At 39.7% G+C, this 21271-nt stretch overlaps 1 protein-coding gene across 4 annotated transcripts in view; it reads left to right on the top strand.

Moving 5' to 3' along the window:
- Nucleotides 1-21271, top strand: part of FAM185A (family with sequence similarity 185 member A) — a 1394841-nt gene that overhangs the window by 62982 nt on the left and 1310588 nt on the right. For all 4 annotated transcript variants that reach the window (XM_044088506.1, XM_044088508.1, XM_044088507.1 and 1 more), the window contains exon 2: nucleotides 3382-3491. In XM_044088506.1, the coding sequence (XP_043944441.1) occupies nucleotides 3382-3491 (110 nt within the window). The remainder of the gene's footprint in view (nucleotides 1-3381; nucleotides 3492-21271) is intronic.

Consider the following 21271-nt stretch of genomic DNA (forward strand, 5'->3'; position numbering starts at 1 on the left):
TTGGTGTCTTTGGTTAGCCATGGGAGTGGCTTAGATTTAGTATGCACTTTTCTAGTGGAGACAAGAGTATTGAGGATTGAAAGGAAGGTTTTGTTAAAGTGCTGTACAGCAGCATCTAACTGTAGGTGTTTAAGTGGTGTCCAGTCACATTGTTGGTGTAGGAGGTGAAAAGTTGTGGGGGAGAACTTTTTCTTTGTAGTGATGTATTTATAAATGATGTTGCTTTGTGTATGCACACTCTTTCTGTAAAGAAAGATTGGAGAGTGATTGCTGAGGGTGTCAGGTAGTCAACCAGCTGGGTAACTTAAGTTAGGTTTATTAGTTATGATCCAATCTAATGCTGACTGCTTGTTGGTGTGTTTGTCTGTGCAGGTTGGACAGGTTATTGTTTGGGTGAAGTTGAAAAGATTTATAAAATTGGATGAGTTACTTGATGTGCAAGTTTGCCAATCCAAGTTAAAGTCACCAAGCACAATAGTTTCCTGGGTGAATTTGATAGCTGCCCAGGAAAGTAGATTTTGTGTGCTGGGAAGGTTTATATACATATATATGTGTGTGTGTGTGTGTGTGTGTGTGTGTGTGTGTGTGTGTGTGTGTGTGTGTGTGTGTGTGTATGCATGTATATCTACATAATTATATATATATATATATATATATGTGTGTGTGTATATATATATATATATATATATATATATATATATGTGTGTGTGTATATATTTATATATGTATTTATATATATATATATATATAAATGTAAAATGTATATAGTATGTGCAGGCATGTATACATACATCTATATCCATATATGTGTGCGCACACACAAAGACAGACACAGTTGGACATGTGCATTTAAACTCAGTTAAAGTACTTTTGTTTTCCCTTTCTTAATGTTTTTAATGCAAGAGCACATAGCAAACATGTGTTAAGTAAATTCAGCTGTATGTTATGGTTGCCATAAATGTTCACATTTCTTTTGTGGACTGGAAAATGCTCATGCACTTTACCACTGTAAGGACTAACTCAAAGTTAGTGGGAGTCTCCTACCATGAATCTGTGTACCAGATATACATCACCCTCTGGAGGGATGTCACAGAAAAGCATTAAGGACCTTGTTATAAACATTATCACTGCAGCTAGTTGATAGGGTTACCATCTGTCTCTCTTTCTACAGTTCTGTCCTATATGTGTATGGGGGGGGGGGTTGAAAAATGGTAAATGTGTTGATAGTATGCAAGGAAAAAAATATTTTCTGACTTTTCTCTAAATGCCACAGAAGTCTTTGATACTGCATTTAACTTTTCTTAACATATGAACTGTTATAAATAACCAACTTTTAAAGTTTAGCATTTCAGTGCTGTGATGTTGCTTATGTAAATTTGTCAGAAGTGATGACTACTTTTAACCCCCTGACTGATCTAATTGCTTTGTTGTGCTATGAAAGGGAAGTGTTAGGTTCCCCTCCTCTCTGCAATTAAAATAGTAGAAAACAGTTTCACAGCTGTCTGTCTTTTTCTATAGTAGCTGTTGTGCTCCTGACATTAGCAGGATTTATTGCCCTTCTAAGATTGACAGCAGTATATGACACTGTAAAGTACATATTTATCTGTCTTTATGGTATACGACATGCAGGTGGAGACAAATTCCCCAGCAAAGAGTGTGAGAAGTTAAGCTTAAAAGTAGTAGGCTTTCCCTTCCTTTGATTCCAAGACATGGAAATGAAAGTTTTAAAAAGTACAGTAAGGTTTCTGGTGCCGACACAGTACTGGAACTATATTGTAGGTCAAAAAGCAACCTGAGATAAACTGTAGGAGAGGGCAGAGTTTTCCTGTAAGTATGTCAAACAAGCAGCCATCCTTCATGCTTTCTTCAGCTTGTAAACTTCTCTTGTTTTCATCAGCTTGCCTTTACCAGAAAAGTGCATATATGCTGTTACAGATGAAGATGCATAAGGAAAGAATATGATATTCAAAGAAAATCAAAGTTGTGTATAGAATCTTTCAGGTGACACCATAAAGGAACATTCTGCAATGAGAAATGTGTTGCTGCACTCTTTCTTGGAGAACCACTAGAGGTCAGCATTGAATCTTTTTATGAGTTCCTAGTATGCTTTTTCACAAAGCATTACATGTTCCCTACTTGCTTTTAGTAATCAGAACTCTCATTGTCCACCAGGTGCTTGAATTTTAAATGAATATGCTGTAAAGCATTAAAATTGAGACTTTTGTTTAGGATTAGGCTCATCTTTAATGGTTTAATCTTGAAATATAGGTTCATATATAATTTAAGTTACCCCGTAGTTTAACAGTCTACCTACCTGATGAATCCTTTAGTAATTTTTAATTGGTATCTGTTATACTAATTCTTTAATACATATGTTACCAGTTTTAAATATCTTGAAATGTTAATGTAACATTGAAATATTTTATTTGTAGACTTTATTGCCAATTTGCTGTATACCTTAGGAGCCTGAAATTGGTCCAGTTGGATCAGAGCTCTACTCCAGTTTACTAAGAGATAAATCGAATAATACATAAACTGTATAAGCAAATTGAGTATTATGCAAAACTTGAAAAATTCTGAATACTGGATGAAAATGTATTCACTTTTTTATTAAATAAGTTATTCAAAGGTTAAATTAAATCAGTAAGTTTCTAGTATTCTGAGTTACATTTGGAAGGGGACAATAACAGTTAAAAGAAGTTGTATGGTTCTGTAAAAAAATGATGAAACTTTATTTGGGATGTTTTTGCCTGTTTCTGTTGAGCATGTTTTGGAAGAAAAACAGAGAATAGTCCACGGCATAATTTGTATAGGCACATGCTGAAAGACCATATTTTGCATATCCTGAAAGACAGGAGAATAATCTGACCAACCTATATGACTTTCTGGGATTGGCAAAATTCAGCTAAGAACCCTTTCTGTTAGTGGAACAAAATACTTATGAATAAGGGCTCTTACTCTGCAACTTGAATTATTACTACTAAGGGTATCTATAACTGTGTCCCAAAGTAGGGTTCTGGGAGAAGAAAAGGTAACTGAACTCAAGAATGCACATAATACATATATATAATGGAGCACTAGTGGAAAGTGATGCCAGTAATATCTGATTATTTCCTTTATTTATATTATGTAGGTGAGTGTCAGACCAGGTAAGCAAACCAGTCCTTATTTGGCATCCATTTTTGTGTTAAGCCATATAAGTACCAACAAATGACAAAACTGACCTGAGCAGTGACTGGGGTACATTGTGGAAGACAGACCAGTGTACCAGGGTGGCTTATTTTATACAGTATGTACAGATTTGAGTATCCTGGTAACATTGCTCGCTAAGGTATGCATTTTATGAATCCCTGTTTTCTTGTATTGTTTGGTCCCCTCTAGATCTGGATATTAAAACAACAGGAACTGGAAATGTTAATATCAAGGACATGGAAAATGAAAGCTGCATAGTGGAAACAGAATACGGATCTGCCATTTTAAATTCATTAAAGGTATGTCTAGAACTGGAAATCATGTGTAGAAAGATGCACATTTATAACTGTTTATCTGTTTACTGTCTCTCCTAATACTGTTACAGTTGAGGTAACATACAAAGTTATGCTGACTTGTTTACTTTCAGCTTCTCCTGAAGAACAATTGTTCTGGTAGCACAAAAAAGTGGTATTGTCTTTGTTAGGAGGCCCATAATTCCCAGCACCATCACAATAGGACAGACATGTTCACTCTGAGAAAACTTTTACAATGTGGGTGGAAGGTGATGGGAAGAGATGAGGTTTGGGGAATTGCTACTCTTCCCTGGAGAGTCTACACTCTTGTAAAGCTGATGAGGAAAACAATTCACTGATACACATTTCCTGGAGATAGGTGAACATAGGTATGAAGTTATCACATTTGGGGTGTGGCTACAATAACCATGCTGATCACCAGTTAACTTGGAGAATTAAGGACATTAGGAGGACACCCACAGATGTTCTTCATATTGATCACTTCTGCAGTAGCCTAAGCCACAGGAGTTGTATTCTACATGGGATGTAGTAACCAACCAACTTCAAAAGCTTCAGGGCACTTTCCACAGGCCCAAACCATTCTTTTCCTCAGACTGAGCTAACTAAAATGATAGATTTGGGCACCAAGCCCTGCAGAGCTTTCCTACCATCGAGAAGACTACAGCTCTGCAGGCTTTTGAGGATCAACAGTCAGCTGTCATTGTTCCATTGTCAGGCAAACAAGTTCTCTTCGGGGAATAACCTTCTGCATTACTTTTAAAGTTGTTTAAACTAAGTTTTTACATGAAACAACTACTTTTAAGCTGGGAAAAAGTATTTTCCTTCACTGTCTCATGGCTTTTATGTACATTTAATGGGACTAAACTTTTTTACTTTTGTGGTAGAGTTGTTAAAAGTTATTTAAACTACATTTTCTGTGGAGAAACTATTTATTTTAATTTTTGGGGCTGGGGAAGTGTTTAAAGTGCTTTTTAGTGTTTGTTTTTTTCCTGGTAAAAAGTTACTTTTTTGCTGTGTTTCTGTTTTACCCACTATTGCAGCTCAGCTAAGCTTAGTCTGAAAATAAACCCCTTTTTCATCTTGACCATGGAACAAACTACTGGTCCTTCAGTTGACCCTTCTTCAAGCAACAAAAATAAAAAGTTAATTAAGCAGCCTTTGCCATCACAGAATGCTGGTAATTTGCCAAAGCCCCAGTTTTTTAACTCTGCTGTGACCAAAGCTGGCTCCTTAGGACACTCATCTTTTTCTTTGGATCCCTTTGGTGTTGTCCATACAGCCACTATGGACCAGGGGTTAGCCATGTCCTGTGCAGCTGTTGGGGTCACTTAAGTGGGCAAGGGAGAGCCACTCATGTTGGTCATAGGAGAAGGGGCAGGGAATGTGCCCCTTCTTAGCCACAATGTTGTGCCCATCTCTAGGGAAGCTATTGCTGGCAATACTAGGTGTGTTTGCCCTAATTTTCCTATCAAAAAGTGACAGAAAACTAAACATATGGGTTCTCCTAAGTTAGTTACTATGGACTTAGGGACTTGTTCAGGCTGTTGACCCTTGTTGTGAGGTGTTTCTGGTAAAAGAAAAAGGGAATTCTCTTTCCTTGAAGCGGTCCAAAATTTGGAATCTGTAAGGGAATTTGGAGAGACCAGTGCAGTCTTTTCTTAGGTTTCTGATTCAGAGTCTGAGGAGAGTATGGTATATGAAAGTCCCTGTCCATGGGAAAACACTGAGGTTTTTCAGTCCCTTAGAAGATTATATGATTTGCTACAACTGGAGTTTCCTGAACCCTCGTCCACCCCCCCCCCCATCAGCATTGCAGAATGTGTTTGTCACAGCCTATGGTTTCCATTAATAGCCGACCTGCAGCCCCTAAGGAAACCGATAGAATGTACAAACTTCCTCAGTCTTTCACATTTTCTACACTAATTCCAGACCTTACCCAGCAGCTAAAATTTTAGTTAATCCAGCTGCTACCAAGCATTATGTTAATTCTAATCCGTCTTTTACTGACCAGGATGGTAAAGCTGTTGATAAGTTTGGGAAAAAAAGTGTATGCTTCTCCAACTTTCATTTTTAGAATTCTGAATTCCTAGGCTCATATGTTAAAGTTTATACAGACTAATTTTGAAAGTATGAGGAGTGTTTTGGCTACAGTTTTCTCTTTTGAGGAAAGATCTGCTTTGTGTAGTTTAGTTTTTTCTGTTTCTCAAATGACTACTCATTGTTTGAAGTGCGTTCATGACTTTGTAGATACTGCTTCCAGGGCTGTTGCCAGTGGTACTGTTTTGAGGAAGTTTGCCTAGATGTGTTCTCAAAAATCCCCTCCCCCACTTTTATACTTTTAAATATAAACATTATTATTTATATATATATATATATATATATATATATATATATATATGTGTGTGTGTGTGTGTGTGTGTGTATACACGCATATAGATCTATGTATCATATCTAAACCTTCTTTATACCTTGTATGTTCATGTATATTCCTGAATGCCTGCTTAAAAATGTTTGTAGTATGTTGGAGCTTTTCTCCTTGGGCTTCTGCTGAAAAGGGTTTTTTGATTATACTCAGTTAAAACCTTATAAAAGTGAAAGAAAAATAAAATTGAAAAATCTTTGCAGAGACTTTTTCAAAGTGCAAGGAATCTCCCACCTGAGCAAGAGTTTTCCTATACAGGCTGGGATTCCAACAGAACATTCAAAGGCATGTTTGACTCCATCACACAGGATATTGTTTCTGGGTTGCCTGCTAGACATGTCGGTACAAAGAGTGTTTCTTCCACAGGAAAAAAATAGATCTATATTTAGATCTTTTCCAGAAGTTTTTCACTCAGACTTCTGTTACAGCAAGGGAATATTTCAGGATTTTGGTTCTGAAGATATCCGTGATTGTCATGCTACCTCTTGTAAGACTCCACAAGAAAGATAAAATAGTATCTGAAATCTTGTTGGTCCCAGCAACAGCTCTATTGTTTTTTCTAATCCCAGTCCTGCGATTTGTGAAAAGAAAATAACTTGGTGGAGGACTCGAATATCTCCGAGTCTAGGTCTCCCATTCTCTTGTCTTGCTCCAAAGCAGTTGTTCACAGCAGACATCTTGGACTTTTCTCAGGGAGCAGTGTCAGTGGAATAAAAGTGCAAGGTCTCTGGGTCAAGAAGGACTGATCAAAACATGTACATGTAAAATAGATGCTAGCCCCAATAAAGGCTTTCAATTCATCTGTGGTTGTCAGGAATCTCTTCAGGTAGTTAAAGGCAGTGCCACAGTGATGTGGTACAAAAAAACAAGCATGGAGGAACCAGATTTTTTTCCCCTATGCAGACTAGGCATGTTAGTATGGGATTTAGCTTTACAGTACAGTTTCAGTCTATAGTCATCTTATATTCTGTCAGAGCAAAATTATGGGGCAGACAAACTAAGCAGGACTAAGTCAGATCCTCATGAATGGAAACTGAATCAGGAGGTCTTCCAAGAATGAATCCAGCTGTGGGTAATTCCTCAGATAGACCTTTTTGCTTCTTCTTTAAACATTCAACTGGCAAAATTCTGTCCTGGGACTCCATGCAAGAAGGCCTAGTAGACCAATATGTTTTCTTTTTCTGGACAGGAATGTTCCTGCATGCTTTTCCACCACTTCCACTGATTCCAGGGTACTACTGAAGATTCAGAAGGACTCCACAGAAATCATTGTGGTGACTCCTTTCTGACCCAGGCAGCAGTGATTCTTCATTCTTTTGGAGTTGGCCAGGAGTAATTACATGTTTCCTCACAGACTGGATTTACTTACACAAGACCATTGGTGTTTGATACATCTGAACCCAAACAACTACAACTGACTGATTGGCTGACAGGGTTGTAATACTGTTTAGGCACCAGTTTTTAGAGGATGTGCAGCAGGTATTGATGGAGGCAAGAAACCTGCTTCTAGAAAATCATATATAAGCAAATGGAAGAGTTTGTCTTGTTGGTGGCAACAAAGCAACCACCACCTATGTAGGGTTAGTGTTTCTATGGTTTTACAGTATTTCTGTGAGTTATTATATTATGGCCTGTTTTGTTCCTCTATAATGGTTAATTTGTTGGCCATTTTAGCATGTCTGCCCATGGATCCCCCAGCCGTCTCATGTTAAAATGTCTTTGAAAGGGGTGCTACATAAGGAGCTTCCCAGAACACCAGTGGTTCCTCCTTAGGGTCTTAATTTTGTGTTAGGGAAGCTAGCACTTGCTCCATTTGAACCAGCTCCTCTGGCTGACTTGAGGTTTATGACAAAACAGTGTTGTTAATTACTGTTAGCCTCTGCAAGAAGAGTAGCTGATTTACAACCACTTCTGGTGGGTCAAGCTTATCTCATCATTAACAGAGACTGGGTTTCTTTGAGAACTAATCCTTCTTTTACATCTAAACTGGTGTCCGAGTTTACTTTAATCCAAATTATCCATCTCCCTGTTTTCTTTACAGAACCTAAAAAATGAGAGAGAAAGGATACATTTTACTTTGGATGTTCACAGACAGCTCAGGTACTATCTTGACGGAACAAAATCTTTCAGATATTCGGATCAATTGTTCATTTTTCGTGAAAGTTAGAAGAAGGGACAACCGTGTCAAAGCAGACTGTTTTCAAACAGCTGTCTCGGGCTATATTATCTTTTGTTTTTCCCAGCAAAACAAAACTATTCCAGAGCCTTGGTTTCATCTATGGCTTTTTTGGAAAGGGTTGGACTCAAAGTATTATAGAAGCAGCAACTTGGCCCCCTCTGCATACTTACAAAGCACTATAAACTAGATTCCTTTTCCAGGTGTAGGACAGGCTTTGCTAGGATCATTCTCCAGGGGCTCCTGGACCCTTCCTTCCACTTCCTACTTGTTCTGGAAATCTACTCCTATAGCTTAGGCTACTACAGCACTGATCATAATGATGAACATAATACAGTTTTGTAAGTAAACAGTAGGTGTTCGAATGATCATTGCTGCAGTAGCTGCTCCTTCCCTCCACCCCTTTGCGTCATTGTATGTTTTATATAGTGTGTGAACATGTATTTTTTTTCTTTTCATAGCAATGTCCTCTCAGGTCTTAGCCTTCTTCGCTCAGTTGGCCTGAAAGCTTTGAAGGGCTTGGTACTCTAATCTGACTTTTAGTCAGCTCAGCTTGAGCTTGTGGAAGGTGCACTTAAGCTTTGGAAGCTGGCCATCTGTTATAACCTATGCAGGATTTAATGCATATAGCTTAGGCTACTGCAGCAGTGATCATTTGAACATCTACTGATGCCCCTCCATATCATTAATGCAGTACCCATAACCTATAGGATATTCTGCCAAGAATAGCCTTACATCCAACCAGTATACCAAAGTCTAATTCTTATCAACATTGTACATCAAACTTATGCTGCTCGTGTCAGTGTAGGGCATAAAGGTGATGTACAGACGCTGCAAACACAGAACTTCTTTGCCACCAATCCGAATGCCATAGTTGTACATCAGTCTGAATGCCCTTCGCTGTACTGGTTATAAGAGTCCTTTTGCAGATAAATACCCTCTTGGGGGTTCCTTTTCTTTTTTATTCTATTGCATTTTAAAAGTTAATGTCATTCAAGAAAGAGAAGCATCAGTTTGGGAGGCAGATTCCCCATAAAGATCATCACTCATGACAAGTGTTTGTTTTGCTTAGGTGCTACGCATGACCACACTCCGTGTTCTGTTTGTCAGACATTTATTCCTTCGCAGACATCTGTCTTCTCTTTCTGTTTATCCTGAGAACCAACATCTCATGTTGTTGGCCCAGGGTACTATGGCCAAATCTACCTGCCCCAAGGTATAGTCGCCTCTTAAGAAAAAAGCTAAAAAGTCATGGTCTGATACTGCCACTGACCAGTAAAGCAAACGGCTTCATGTAGTGACACAGCCCCAGAAAAGGCAGTCACTAGTCTTGGCAAACAGTCCCAAATCCAGTTCAAAAAAACAAGATGCAAAAATAGTCACAGATCTTGGCAAACAGGCAAAAATCCAACTCACAAATCTCGTTCCAGGTACCACACTTATTTATTTGAACAAACACTGATGGAAGAGTTAAAAAACATAAACCAGGTCAAGCGCTTTCATCCCTAGTGCTTGGAAATTCTTCAGAAACCTGATTATAATATCAATTTCCTTTTATAGACCCTTCATTTCCTGAATTAACCAATTGCCTCCAAATTTAAAGTTACAGTGTGTAAAAATGCAAAACTTAAGCTCTGCTTAATGAATGATGAATAGTATAAACAGTAATAATCACTGACAAAATACACTACATCTGAAGTAACAGAAAATTAAAAGATAAAATATACTGTTTGCAGTTTTTTTAAAAAAAAGAATAGATACACTTGCAGATTCAGAAACTGTGAGCATAGTCCACCATGTAAACTCTGTATAAAAGATAAAATGTACTATTTGCAGTTTTAAAAAGAATACATACGCTTAGCAAGTTCAGAAACTGTGAAAATAATCCAACAGGTAAGCTCTGTATAAATGTAAAATGTTAAAACATAAAAACAGTGTCACAAACTAAAAAACACAGAAGTCCTAAGCCCTTTGTCTAGTGACACCAAACTTTCTGAAGGTGAGTTAAAAACCTGTCCAAAACCAACAAGTTAATCATCTCCAGTATTAGATTTACAAAAAATGTGTTTGCAAGTAAAAACAATACAGGTCTGTGACCCGGAAGAATACTTAACCCTAAAACAACTGATTTTTATAAATCCAGTGCTTTTAATCTCACTGTGGGGGCAATAGAAACATTGTCATTAATCCCTGGTGCAGTGGTTGAATTGAGTCTCAGCTGCCAGATAAGTTCACTTTTTTCATTTGGGCCTCCCACCAACCTTCCCTAGTGCTTTTCTTTATAACATCCAGAATGGAAAATGTGTAGCATGTAAAATTAGGGCATGTTAAGGTATGCTTATATAAAGCCTTGTTTAGGTTGGCCTTAGCAGTCACGTGGATGTGTTTGTATATCCTTTTCTAAGATTTCTTTCCGTCTTGCCAACATAAAAATAATTACACCCTTGGCATATAGCCAGGTAAACAACTCCTGTGGTGCTACAATTCCCTTCTTTGAGGTAGACCGTGGTTGGAGGGCATCCAACTTCAACCGGTTTACTCTCTAAAATAAAACCATGTTGATTACACATCCCACAGTGTGATGTGTTTTTGCCATAGGTAGCAGATGATATTTTTAGGTGTTAACAAGAATGTAAGATTCTTTCCTCTTTTATAGGCAAAGGCTGGGGTCCCACCTAACACATCAATAAAATCTGGGTTACTTCTAAAAAATAATCCAGTTTGTAGTAAGAATTTTCTTGATGCTTGTCTAGTGTCCTCGGTATGGCACGTACTATGGTGTCACTAAATGTTTGTTTGTTGTGAGTTAGTTCTAGATGTTCACTAGGGGTGGGGGTACATTCACCACACCCCGGAGTGGTTTGAATTTAGTCCCCCATGCTCCAAGCATTTCTTTACTGATATCTCTAAGTAATTCTTGTGAATAACCTCTGACTAAAAACATCTGAAAAAGATCACTCAATTCTGTCTTAAAATTCATGATGTTTGAACTCATTCTTGCTGCCCAGACTAGTTGTCCCTTAAAGATATTCCTTTTGGTGTGTTCAGGATGACAACTTTTAAAGTCCAGGTAGCTATTAGAAAATGAAGGCTTTCTGTACACTCTAAAGCCAAAGCAACCTAAGTGGGCATCCTTGTAGATGGTAACATTTAAATAATTAATCTCAAGTACTGAGTATGTGACTAAATTAAAAAAAGGGACAAATGTCAATATAAATAATAGATTCTTCACTACACTGGCCCTTGTTCCTCCACAAAACAAAATATTGTCAAGATAATGTAAATAAAGATCCCACTGCATGTTAAATATTGGCTGTAATACATTCATTTTCTCCCAACTGTACATTACGAGGTTGGCATAAATCGAGGCACAACTTAGCCCCATAGCCACTCCTTTTACTTGCGTAAAGTATTCCCCCTCAGATAACGCAAAATTATTCAGTAGAATAAGTTCCATAACCTCCATCACAAAGTTAACCACAATGTTACTCAAAGTTGTAAGCTCCAAAATAGCCTCATGAAGCAATGCCAACCCTTCTTTGTGTGGAATGGAGGAAGATAAGTCCACTACATCTATTCTGGAAAAACAGCAATCATTTGTGTACAGTTCTTGTTTAATTTTACCCAGGAAATCCCAGGAATCCTTAAGTAGGTAGTCTATAGACTTCAAAATGTTCTTAAGAAGTCTATCCACAAAAACACCCAGTAGGTAAGTAGTACTATTATGTGATGCAGCTGTCAGCCTATATGGGGGTTTGTTGATTCTTATGAACCATGGGAATTCCAAATAGTGTAGGGATAGTTGGGTGGGTGTTAACCATAAATCTATACAGATTTTCATTTATAGCCCCTTGAACTAAAGAATCTTCAAGGAAAAGCTGTATTTTCCTGTGTGCTCTGTTAATTTTGTTGACAGATACAGCCTCGTATTTATTTGTATCATGTCACATGTTGTTAATTTGGCAACTGTAATCTGTTTTGTCAACGATTACAATCCCACCACCATTCTCTGATTTCATTATTCTAAGGAATTTATTACCTCTTAATTCTCTCATGAGTGTACTTTCTTCTTTTGTTAAATTAAATGTCCTTTTATTGTGCTGTAGTATGTATATCTTTAATGCGCAACTTCTCAAAGGTAGCTATGGTAGGGTGGAGGGGAGGGTTAAATGTACTCCTTTTTCCTGAAACCCCTGTTTCCCTGTGCCATGTCTTCCCCAGGCTGTTGATCTCTAAACATCATTTGTAAATTGAATTTTCTAGTGTATAATTTTAACTCTGTCAAAGTAATATCTGTGTCGTGTCGGAACAAACTTGAAACTTTTTTTAAGTAACGTAAAATAAGTTTTGTCTATCGTAAGCCTGGTATAGTTAAAAATATTAAATCCTTGGTAGGTTAACATTTTCCCACCAAACATATACAAAATCCCATCTACTGGTAAAGGGTTTAATATTTGCTGCAGTTGTTCCTTTTCCACTATTGTTTCCTCCCATAGTTCCTCTGCCCCTTTGGGGTGGGAGTGGGGGGCAGTCTAAAAATGGTGTTGTCTCAACCTATCACCTATTCTCTCTGATCTTTTCAGAGGTGGAAACTCATAATCAAAATAATTTATATAATTTGTACTATGGTCTAATGTGTTGTGCATATGTTCTTCTTCATTCCAACCACTGTTCTCTTCACCCCTGTTGTCTGTGTGCTTACCCCCCACACCTTGAATCTGGCCTCCTGAATACATGGGTTCCCTTTGAATAATAAAATGCTTTCGGTAAAGGGTAAGCTGTTTTGGATTTGTAATCCTTTTGGTCCCTAGAGAATTTTTTCTGTTTCCTAAGTAAATTAATCTTTACCTGTGTGTCTATTTTGTTCAAAATACTATTGTATTTTGAAATGTTCACTTTAAATAACAAGTCATCAATAATTTCATTACTAAGTGTATTTGCCTCTTTCAGTAAAAAATTTATTTTAGCATTATTATGTCTGATAATAAATTGCAAGAATTCAAACCCATGTCTGTCAAACAAGTCCAAAACTTCAACAAGCTCATCACTGTCCGTTGTGATCTTATTTGGGAATTTATACGTTCTCAAACCTTTTGGTATTCTTTTCATTCTTAAACTTTTGGCTAAATTGTGTTGTCACACTGTAAATTATGCACCTTACTTAATTTTGCTTCCAGTTCATGCAGTTTAGTTTGAAAGCTTTTAGCAGGCTGCTGTTGTTGAAATGAGTGAAAAGAGAATTCCCTGTTAAGCCAGTCCTGAAAACGCCACTGACTAGTCTCTACTGGACGACTCTCTCGAGGTGGATGATGCTTCCGAAGGCCACCCAGTACCAACATCAGTTCCCACTGCTGTGACCCTGTTGGAGAAGAGAAGAGAATGGAACCAGCTGCTTGCATGTCCTTCAAGGCTTCGCAAGCATCTACTGCGGACGTGGAGGGCGATCCATGGCTGATCATATCTGAGGGGCCTAGGGGGATTCTCCAGATCTTATTTAGAGAGGAAGTGCTGGTACCCTGATTGAGTCAAGTCCGGGTTCTGAAGAGCCAGGGTTTGTTAAAGTTGACATCCTGCTTAAGAAAAGGCAGAAGACTAAACACATTTCTCCCACTCCCAAGGATCTTCAGAAGGAGTTGCTGGATTTTGCTAAGGGCTTGTTTAATGCTCTGTTGGTTTTGAGACCACCCTAGGGGTTTCTGTTCCTACCCTTCCTTGGTCTTCTATGCCTAAAAGATCTAGGGAACCTGATTTCTTGGCTGAGGAATCAGACTTGGACAAGGATTCCTTGGCCTACTCCTCCCAAATGCCATTACCCCTGGACTATGTTTTTGAGGATGAGGAGTTCTTAAGTTCTGACTCCCCTTTGGATGAACTGTCCATTGGGGATACAGTGGTTTGCATGATGGAGCATTTTTAGTGGGACTCCCCCCAACTTTCTGACATCCAGAAAAGATGTTATGAGTTGTTGCAGATGGACTCCCAAAGCCTTCTGTGCCCACCCCACCCCCACACATTTTGGCTACTCTGTTGGATACTTTTTAGCTCCTGATTTCCAACCTTCTGCCCCTAAGAAATTTGACCATTTTTATAAGGTGCCTGAGGCTTTTGAGTTTCTTTATAAATGTCCTTCTTAACCTACTTTGATCTCTGTTTCTGCTGATAGCTTTCTTGGCTTTTGCCGCCTTCTAAGCTTCTTCCCTCGGACAAGGATAATCTAGTTATGCAGAGGTTGGGGAAAATGGTTTACACTTCTGCTACTCTGACATTTTGTGGTATTAACTATCAAACTCGTTTAACAAAGTATATTTTGTCCCTTTTGTCTCAGCTGGGAGGGGTTCTGTCTGGCCTGCCTGTTTCTGAGGACAAGTCCACTGCCTTTTCTTTAGTGAGGTCCACATCTCAGGTGGCTTGTCACTGCATTAAGTGAGGTTACAGTTCTGCTGATGCCTCCTCTAGAGCTGCTGCTTCAGGTTGTGTCTTAAGGCGATATTCCTGGCTTCATCTTCAAGCTTTGCCTGATGACATTAAGGCTAAGCTTTTTGATACTCCCCTAGATAATCAAAATCTCTTTGGTATTCCAGTGGCATATTTATTTAAAACCTTACAGGACCAAGGCAAGGTCATAAAGGACCTTTAAACAGATTTTTTCATTCTCATTCCTAAGTTTCAGAGAAGTTATCCTGCTAAAATGTCTTTGTTCGTAGACAGCCTCATCAGACTTCCAAAGTTAAGTCCCTAAGTGTGTTTTTTCCTGATAAACCATCTCAGATGCTTAGGCCTGAAAAACCTTCCTTTCAGAACAAATCTTCCTTCCCTTCCCCTCGCCCAGGTTCCCTTGTCTCAGACTTTCTGTCACACCCTTTTTGGCCGCAGATTACTTCAGACTGTTGGGTTCTTTCAGTCATCTGTCAAGGCTGCTTCTTAATCTAGAAGTCTCTTACCCCCTTTTTGAACATTCCTCAGTCCCCTTCAGATCAAATTCCCCATTTTTCAGGGCTGTTGCAGGATTTACTAGATCAGGGCAGTATTTATCCCATCACAGAGGCCCTAAGGAGTACAGGGTTTTATTCCATGATGCTTCTGGTAGCCAGAAAGAAGGGGTCCTGGAGGCCTGTTCTAGACCTTTCTTTTTTGAATACCTTCCTCAGTGTACCTCTCCTTCAAGATGCTTTCCCTCCAGACTCTCCCCTCTTGTTCCCTCCAGTCTTCCTAGTTTCCCTGGACCTGAAAAGCACTTACTTTCATATTCAAAATTCACCCTCTATTCAGGACGTGTTTACTCTGTTTCTTCCTCTTGTGTTCAATTTTTTTGCTTTGTCCTTTGGTCTTTCCACAGCCTGAAGGGTATTCACCAAGTATCTAGCTCCAAGTCATAGCTTTTGGCAGGCTTCAAGGAGTGCAAATATTTCCTTATCTGGACAATTATTCCCTCTCCTTCTAGACTTCTGCAGGACTTGCACTTTACCAGGCTACTGTTGCACAGTCTGGGTTTCACCATCAATCTCCAGAAGTCTGTCTTGTCCCCACTCAGGATCACATCTTCTTGGGATGCAGGATTCAAACAATTCCAATGCTGGCATCTCTGCCTGCTCCCAAGGTACTGTCTCTAACAACCTATTTTTAGTCCTTGCTTCCTCTGTTTCTCATGCCTGCCAGGGAATTGCTGAGGGTTCTAGGTTCATGAACATGACCATCCCTATGCTTCCTTTTGCAAAACTTCACATGAGGAGGAAGTTTCAGTTGTACCTGGGATTGATGTGGCTTCAGCATTGCCACCTGCTGGAGTTTTTCAATTCCCTTACTTCCTTGTGTAAAACTCGAGCTTCAGTGGTGCATTCAACCTATCTCTCTCAACCCAGGTGTCCCCTCCAGCCTCCTGTCCCATCTCAGGAGCTCTATACAGATACTTTAGATCAGGGTGGGTAGTATGAGGGTTCAGAGTCTTGCCCTCTCATCACTGACCATATTACATCAACATCAAAGAGATGTGGAACATTATCTTTGCTGTCCAGGCCTTCCACTCCCTTTAGTCCCCAGACTTTTTAAGAGTCCATACATCAACACCACAGTCATATGGTACATCAAGAAGCAGGGGCACAAGGTCTTATTTTGTTTGCAGACTAGCCCTTCAGGCCTTGGATGTAGCCATACAAATGCAGGTTCCTCTGCAAGTAGTTTACATTCCTTCAGAATAAAACCTGGTGGCAGCCTCTCTAAGCAATTCCAGGGCATACCCTCACAAATGGATGCTTCACAGAGAAGTGTTTCTGGACATAGTTCATCAGTGGAGTATCCCTCAAGTGGATCTATTTGCCTCCCTTCTGAACAGGCAGCTTCCTTGCTTCTGTTCCAGATCCCCAAGTCCTCTGACTTGGAGGGTGCACAACATGTCCTTTTCGTGGAACGGGATGTTCCTTCATACTTTCCCCCTGTTCTTCTTCTTCCCAGGGTCCTGCACAAGATCAGATAGCACTTTCCCAAAATCTTGTTGGTGACTCCCTTTTAGTCCGGACAGCACTAGTTCCCCTACTTTTTCGTCTGTCGAGGGACCATCCCAAGTTACCTCACCAGATGGATCTTCTCACACAAGACAAGGGATTTTTTCTTCACCCTTATCTGTCCACTATTCAGTCAACACTTTGGGTGATATGGTTTTAATCCCCATTTCTCTGAGGACATGCTAAAGGCTGTGCAGGAGGCCTGGAAATGCAGTACCAGAAAATTATATATATCCAAATGGAAGATAATTTCTATTTGGTGTCTTAAGATTCACTAGGATCCCGTTTCCATGGGGTTCCATTTGGTTCTCTCTTACTTGTGTGAACTGCTGCATGCCGGCTTAACATATTTTTCTGCCAAAGCTCACTTGTCAGCAATCTCTACTTGTCTGCCTTTGAATCTTTCACTGGCCTCTCGTTTTTGAGGTTAAACAGTTTGTGAAAGGTGTCCTCCACATCGGGCCACCAAGAAAACTTATCCTTCCTTCTTGGGACTTTAATTTTTTTCTTGAGAAATTGAGCCAGGCTCACTTTGAATTTGCTGATTCTTCTCTGCAACACTGCATCTGGAAAACAGGTTTATTGATTGTCCTCACTTCTGCCAAGAGAGTTTCTGAATTCCACGCTTTGATGGCAGTATTTCCTTTTTTTGATTTTTTTCATAGGAATGGGGTGTGTCTATGTACTAATCCTTTTATACCCAAGGTGGTCAATGAGTTGTTCCTTTTACACAACTGTACTTTTTGGTAAGTTTGCTTACAATCTGTACTTTTCTGTCATATTGCCTTGTATCAGGCTGCTTAGAGACAGAGTCTTAGTCCGATACCATATCTTTGCTATCTATAGATCCCCCTGTATGACCCATGAAACCTATAAGTCATACTTAAAATTACTGGCGACACTCACCATTCCACCCAATACAGTATTCATGGGTGACTTTAACTACCCTACTATAAACTGGGAATCATACACAACCCCATACCTGCAGGCACAAATATTCCTGGATTTTGAAACAGTAATACCATGGACCAAATAGCCTGCACACTCACTGGGGGAGCAAACATGCTGGACATAGTCCTCACTAACATGGGAGAATGCTGCATCCCCCCAGTGTAATATCTTCACTGGTAAGGTTGGACCATGGAGCTGTCTCCTTTGAAATAAAAATAAAGCCTGTGACCCCAGCTCATCCCATAGATTTTAGAAACCATTCTAAGGCAAGCTTCCTATTATCAGGTGACAACCTGACAGAATTTCGGACCTCCCCTTAAAACCCTGAAAACACCGTTGCCAGTATGGAATGATCACATATACTCTGTACAGAGGCAGCTGTGCCTACCAGAAATAAGCTCAGAACACATTCAAAAGTCAAACCACCCAGGTGGAATCCAAACATCAGTTGGCTGTACAACATTAGTAAGAAAGTTATAGTAAAAATCAGAACATACAGCTTGCAGCAGGATAAAAACTCTTTAGTCAATATAAACAAATAACTCAGAAGCAAATCTGGTCTACCAAAGCCAATTTTGAGGCAAAAATAGCCTCCCAAGAGAAATGCAGTCACAAGGCTTTCTTTGACTATGTCTTTGGTTTCCCTTCTCTGGGCCAGTAATCAAGGTGCCTCAATCCTCACCACTGACATCAGTGAGGGACGTTCACTTGGAACAAAAATAAATACACCCAGTATTTCCAGAAGCAGATCTCTGCACAAAGCTCAATTTCCCTTAAGAGCACAGGTAGCACACACAGTCCTGGGATTGTGTTTCCCCTGTCTCTCTCTCCATGCCCCAAATAAGACTCCCCACTGACACAGCTATAGAGTTAAGTCCTTAGCCAGGTGTTCCAAGCCAAGTCCCCCGACACCCTTTCTTTGAAATTAGTGCTCTCTGTATCCCTGTTCTAAGTAGCTGACACACACACTGTTTGAGAATTGATTTGCACACACACACACACACACACACACACACACACACACACACACACACACACACACACACACACACACACACACACACACACCTGGGAAAAGCTGGCACAGATTCACTAGCTCTACCATCTCTGCCCAGGCTATAGGATAGATACACTGCCACCAGAACACCCACAAAGCCAGCTATTCCTAAGGCTGTTGCCAGGGTACCTAGTTATACTGAGTGAAATTAATACTAATACCAGTGGCAATGTTGACCAAAGAGCAAAGCTTTCAGGAGTGGCCACAGTGTCACCAAATAAATACAAGTACTCTCAAAGGTTAAACTGTTCTGTAAAAGACCAGCTACAATGAAAAGTTTAATATATTTAATAATAGATAACAAAAGAACATGAAAATACTAAATATCTATTTACAATAAACACCAGAGTTTCAATCACAGGAAACATTAAAAATAACACAGATGGAAAGATTTACACAGATGTAGAAACACAATACTTAACTAATCTTACTATATTTCCTGACTGAGCTAAAGAATTATTGTCCCCTAGTTCACTTACTAGAGCAAGGCAAGATGACATGGTTGAGTGGTCCTTTCTTGTCAGGTTTCACAAACAGACTGCTGAGAGCTAAGTGACATCTCTCACTAATATCTAAATATCATTTCAGTGCTGGCTGTAGAATCACATTTGGTCATCTGACTCTGGTACCCACACTACCCCCTTTACTAGAATCATGAGCCAGGATCTTTGTACATATGTGTCATAATGTACACACACAGAGATTTACTAAGATGTGTTATAGCATCTGGAAGTTGTAAAACAATTTTAACACTTCCACTCTTCCTACAGAGCTACTAAGCCAGGCTTCTCACAGACATTTCATCTCTAGCTGCAGTCAGAACTGTGGGATACAGTCTTTATGGCCTAAACCAGGTAATTTAATTTCAGACTGTTTTTTTCAAGTTAGCTAAACTGAGATTAACCTCTTCTCTTCCAGTATATTCTGTTACAGTATATTCTGTTACAATATATTAATTTCAACAGTTACAATACATTCTGATATACAGGTGCATTTCTTTTCTGTCCAGCAGGACCCACTTTGGTGCATTTTTAACACCAGCAGCTTTACAAATACATTTTTCAACATAAGCATCTGTACAAATCAGCTTGATATACAAATTACATGTAATTCTTTACAAAACTCCAGCTCGCTATGCTGGCATATGTTATGCATCCACTGCCATACTCCTCCTGGCATAACTGACACTACTTCACATCATCATATCTCTTCCCCCCTTTGAAGACTCAAGCTAGTTTTTCCCTAGTGCCCATGGAGAAACGAGAGATATAAGCTTGTGTGGGAACACATTAACCCATACCCTGTCTTGAGAGCCCATCTGCATTGGCATTGCAGACCCCACTATGGTGCTGCACTGTCATATCATATGCCTGCAACCCTAGGCTCTACCTTAATAACGTGGCATTTTGCTGGCTGGTTTGATGTAGCCATGTTAAGGGATTGTGGTCTTTAACTACAGTGAATTTTCTTCCATACAGATAGGGTTGAGGTTTCTGCAGTGCCCATACTATGGCTAGACATTCTTTTTCTACAGCTGCATAACATTCCTCCCTGGGTTGGTGTCTACAGCTGAGATATATAACTGAGTGCTCTGCTTCCTCTAAGGAAACCTGGCTGAGTGCAGCTCCCCACCCCATGGTTTGAAGGGGTCTATATTAGAACATCGAAGTCTTGAAACTTCGAATGTTCTAATATCAACCCCTATTCAGCGAACACTGAAAAAAGCGAAGCTGCAGAACACCTTATTTTTTCCTAGGGAAAGAATTTGGTTGACCGTTTCTGTCGCTTCACTATTTTCAGCACTGTGGTGGAAAGTTACGGCTTGGGTTCAGGTAAGTGTGTGATTGTGTGGACGTGAGGGTTAGGGCACGGGTTAGGTGAGTTAGGGTTAGGGCGTGGGTCAGGTAAGTGTGCGATTGTGACGGACATTAGGGTTAGGGTGGAGTAGGTGAGTTAGGGTTAGGGCACGGGTGAGGTGAGTGTGCGATAGTGATGGACCTTAGGGTTAGGGTTTGGGTTAAGGTAAGTGGAATAGATAGTAGTGTATGCACAGTTTAGTATAGGGTTAGATGTAGGATTGTAAGTGTATGTGTGTGGATTGCTGTTTTTGTGGTGTGCTTGTGTTGTGTGTATGTGTTGGAACAGCAAATTGTTTCCCTGGGAAAAAATTAGCTGTTCTGTATGTTTGATATTTTAAGCATTTGCTGAATAGGGGTCATTATTAGAACATTCTAAGTTTTAAGACTTCGGTGTTCTAATATATACCCATTTGAAGCATCCACCTGCACAACAAATGATTTGCTGTAATCTAGACTGGCTAACACGGGGAGTCCTCCCAAAGCCACTTTAAGCTTTTGGAATGCATGCTCGCATGCTGTGGGGTCCACACTACCTTATCTGGCCTGTTTTTCCTCATCAGGTCTGTGAAGGGGATCTGCTGCTGTACTATAGTTGAGAACAAACTTTCTGTATTACCCCACTGTCCACAAGAATGCCCTCAAATGCTATTTGGTAACTGGGGCAGGCCACGCCTGAATAGCTTCCATGTTGGCAGGTTCTGGCCTGATCTCACCACTCCCCACTCTATATCCAGGTAGGAGACCTATGCCATGCCCACTTGACACTTACTGGGCTTAATGGTCAACCCTGCCCTTTGCAGTG

The sequence above is a fragment of the Protopterus annectens genome, chromosome 11.part0, assembly GCF_019279795.1.
Source record: "Protopterus annectens isolate FY-2018-M chromosome 11.part0, PAN1.0, whole genome shotgun sequence".
Classification (NCBI taxonomy): Eukaryota; Metazoa; Chordata; order Ceratodontiformes; family Protopteridae; genus Protopterus; species Protopterus annectens.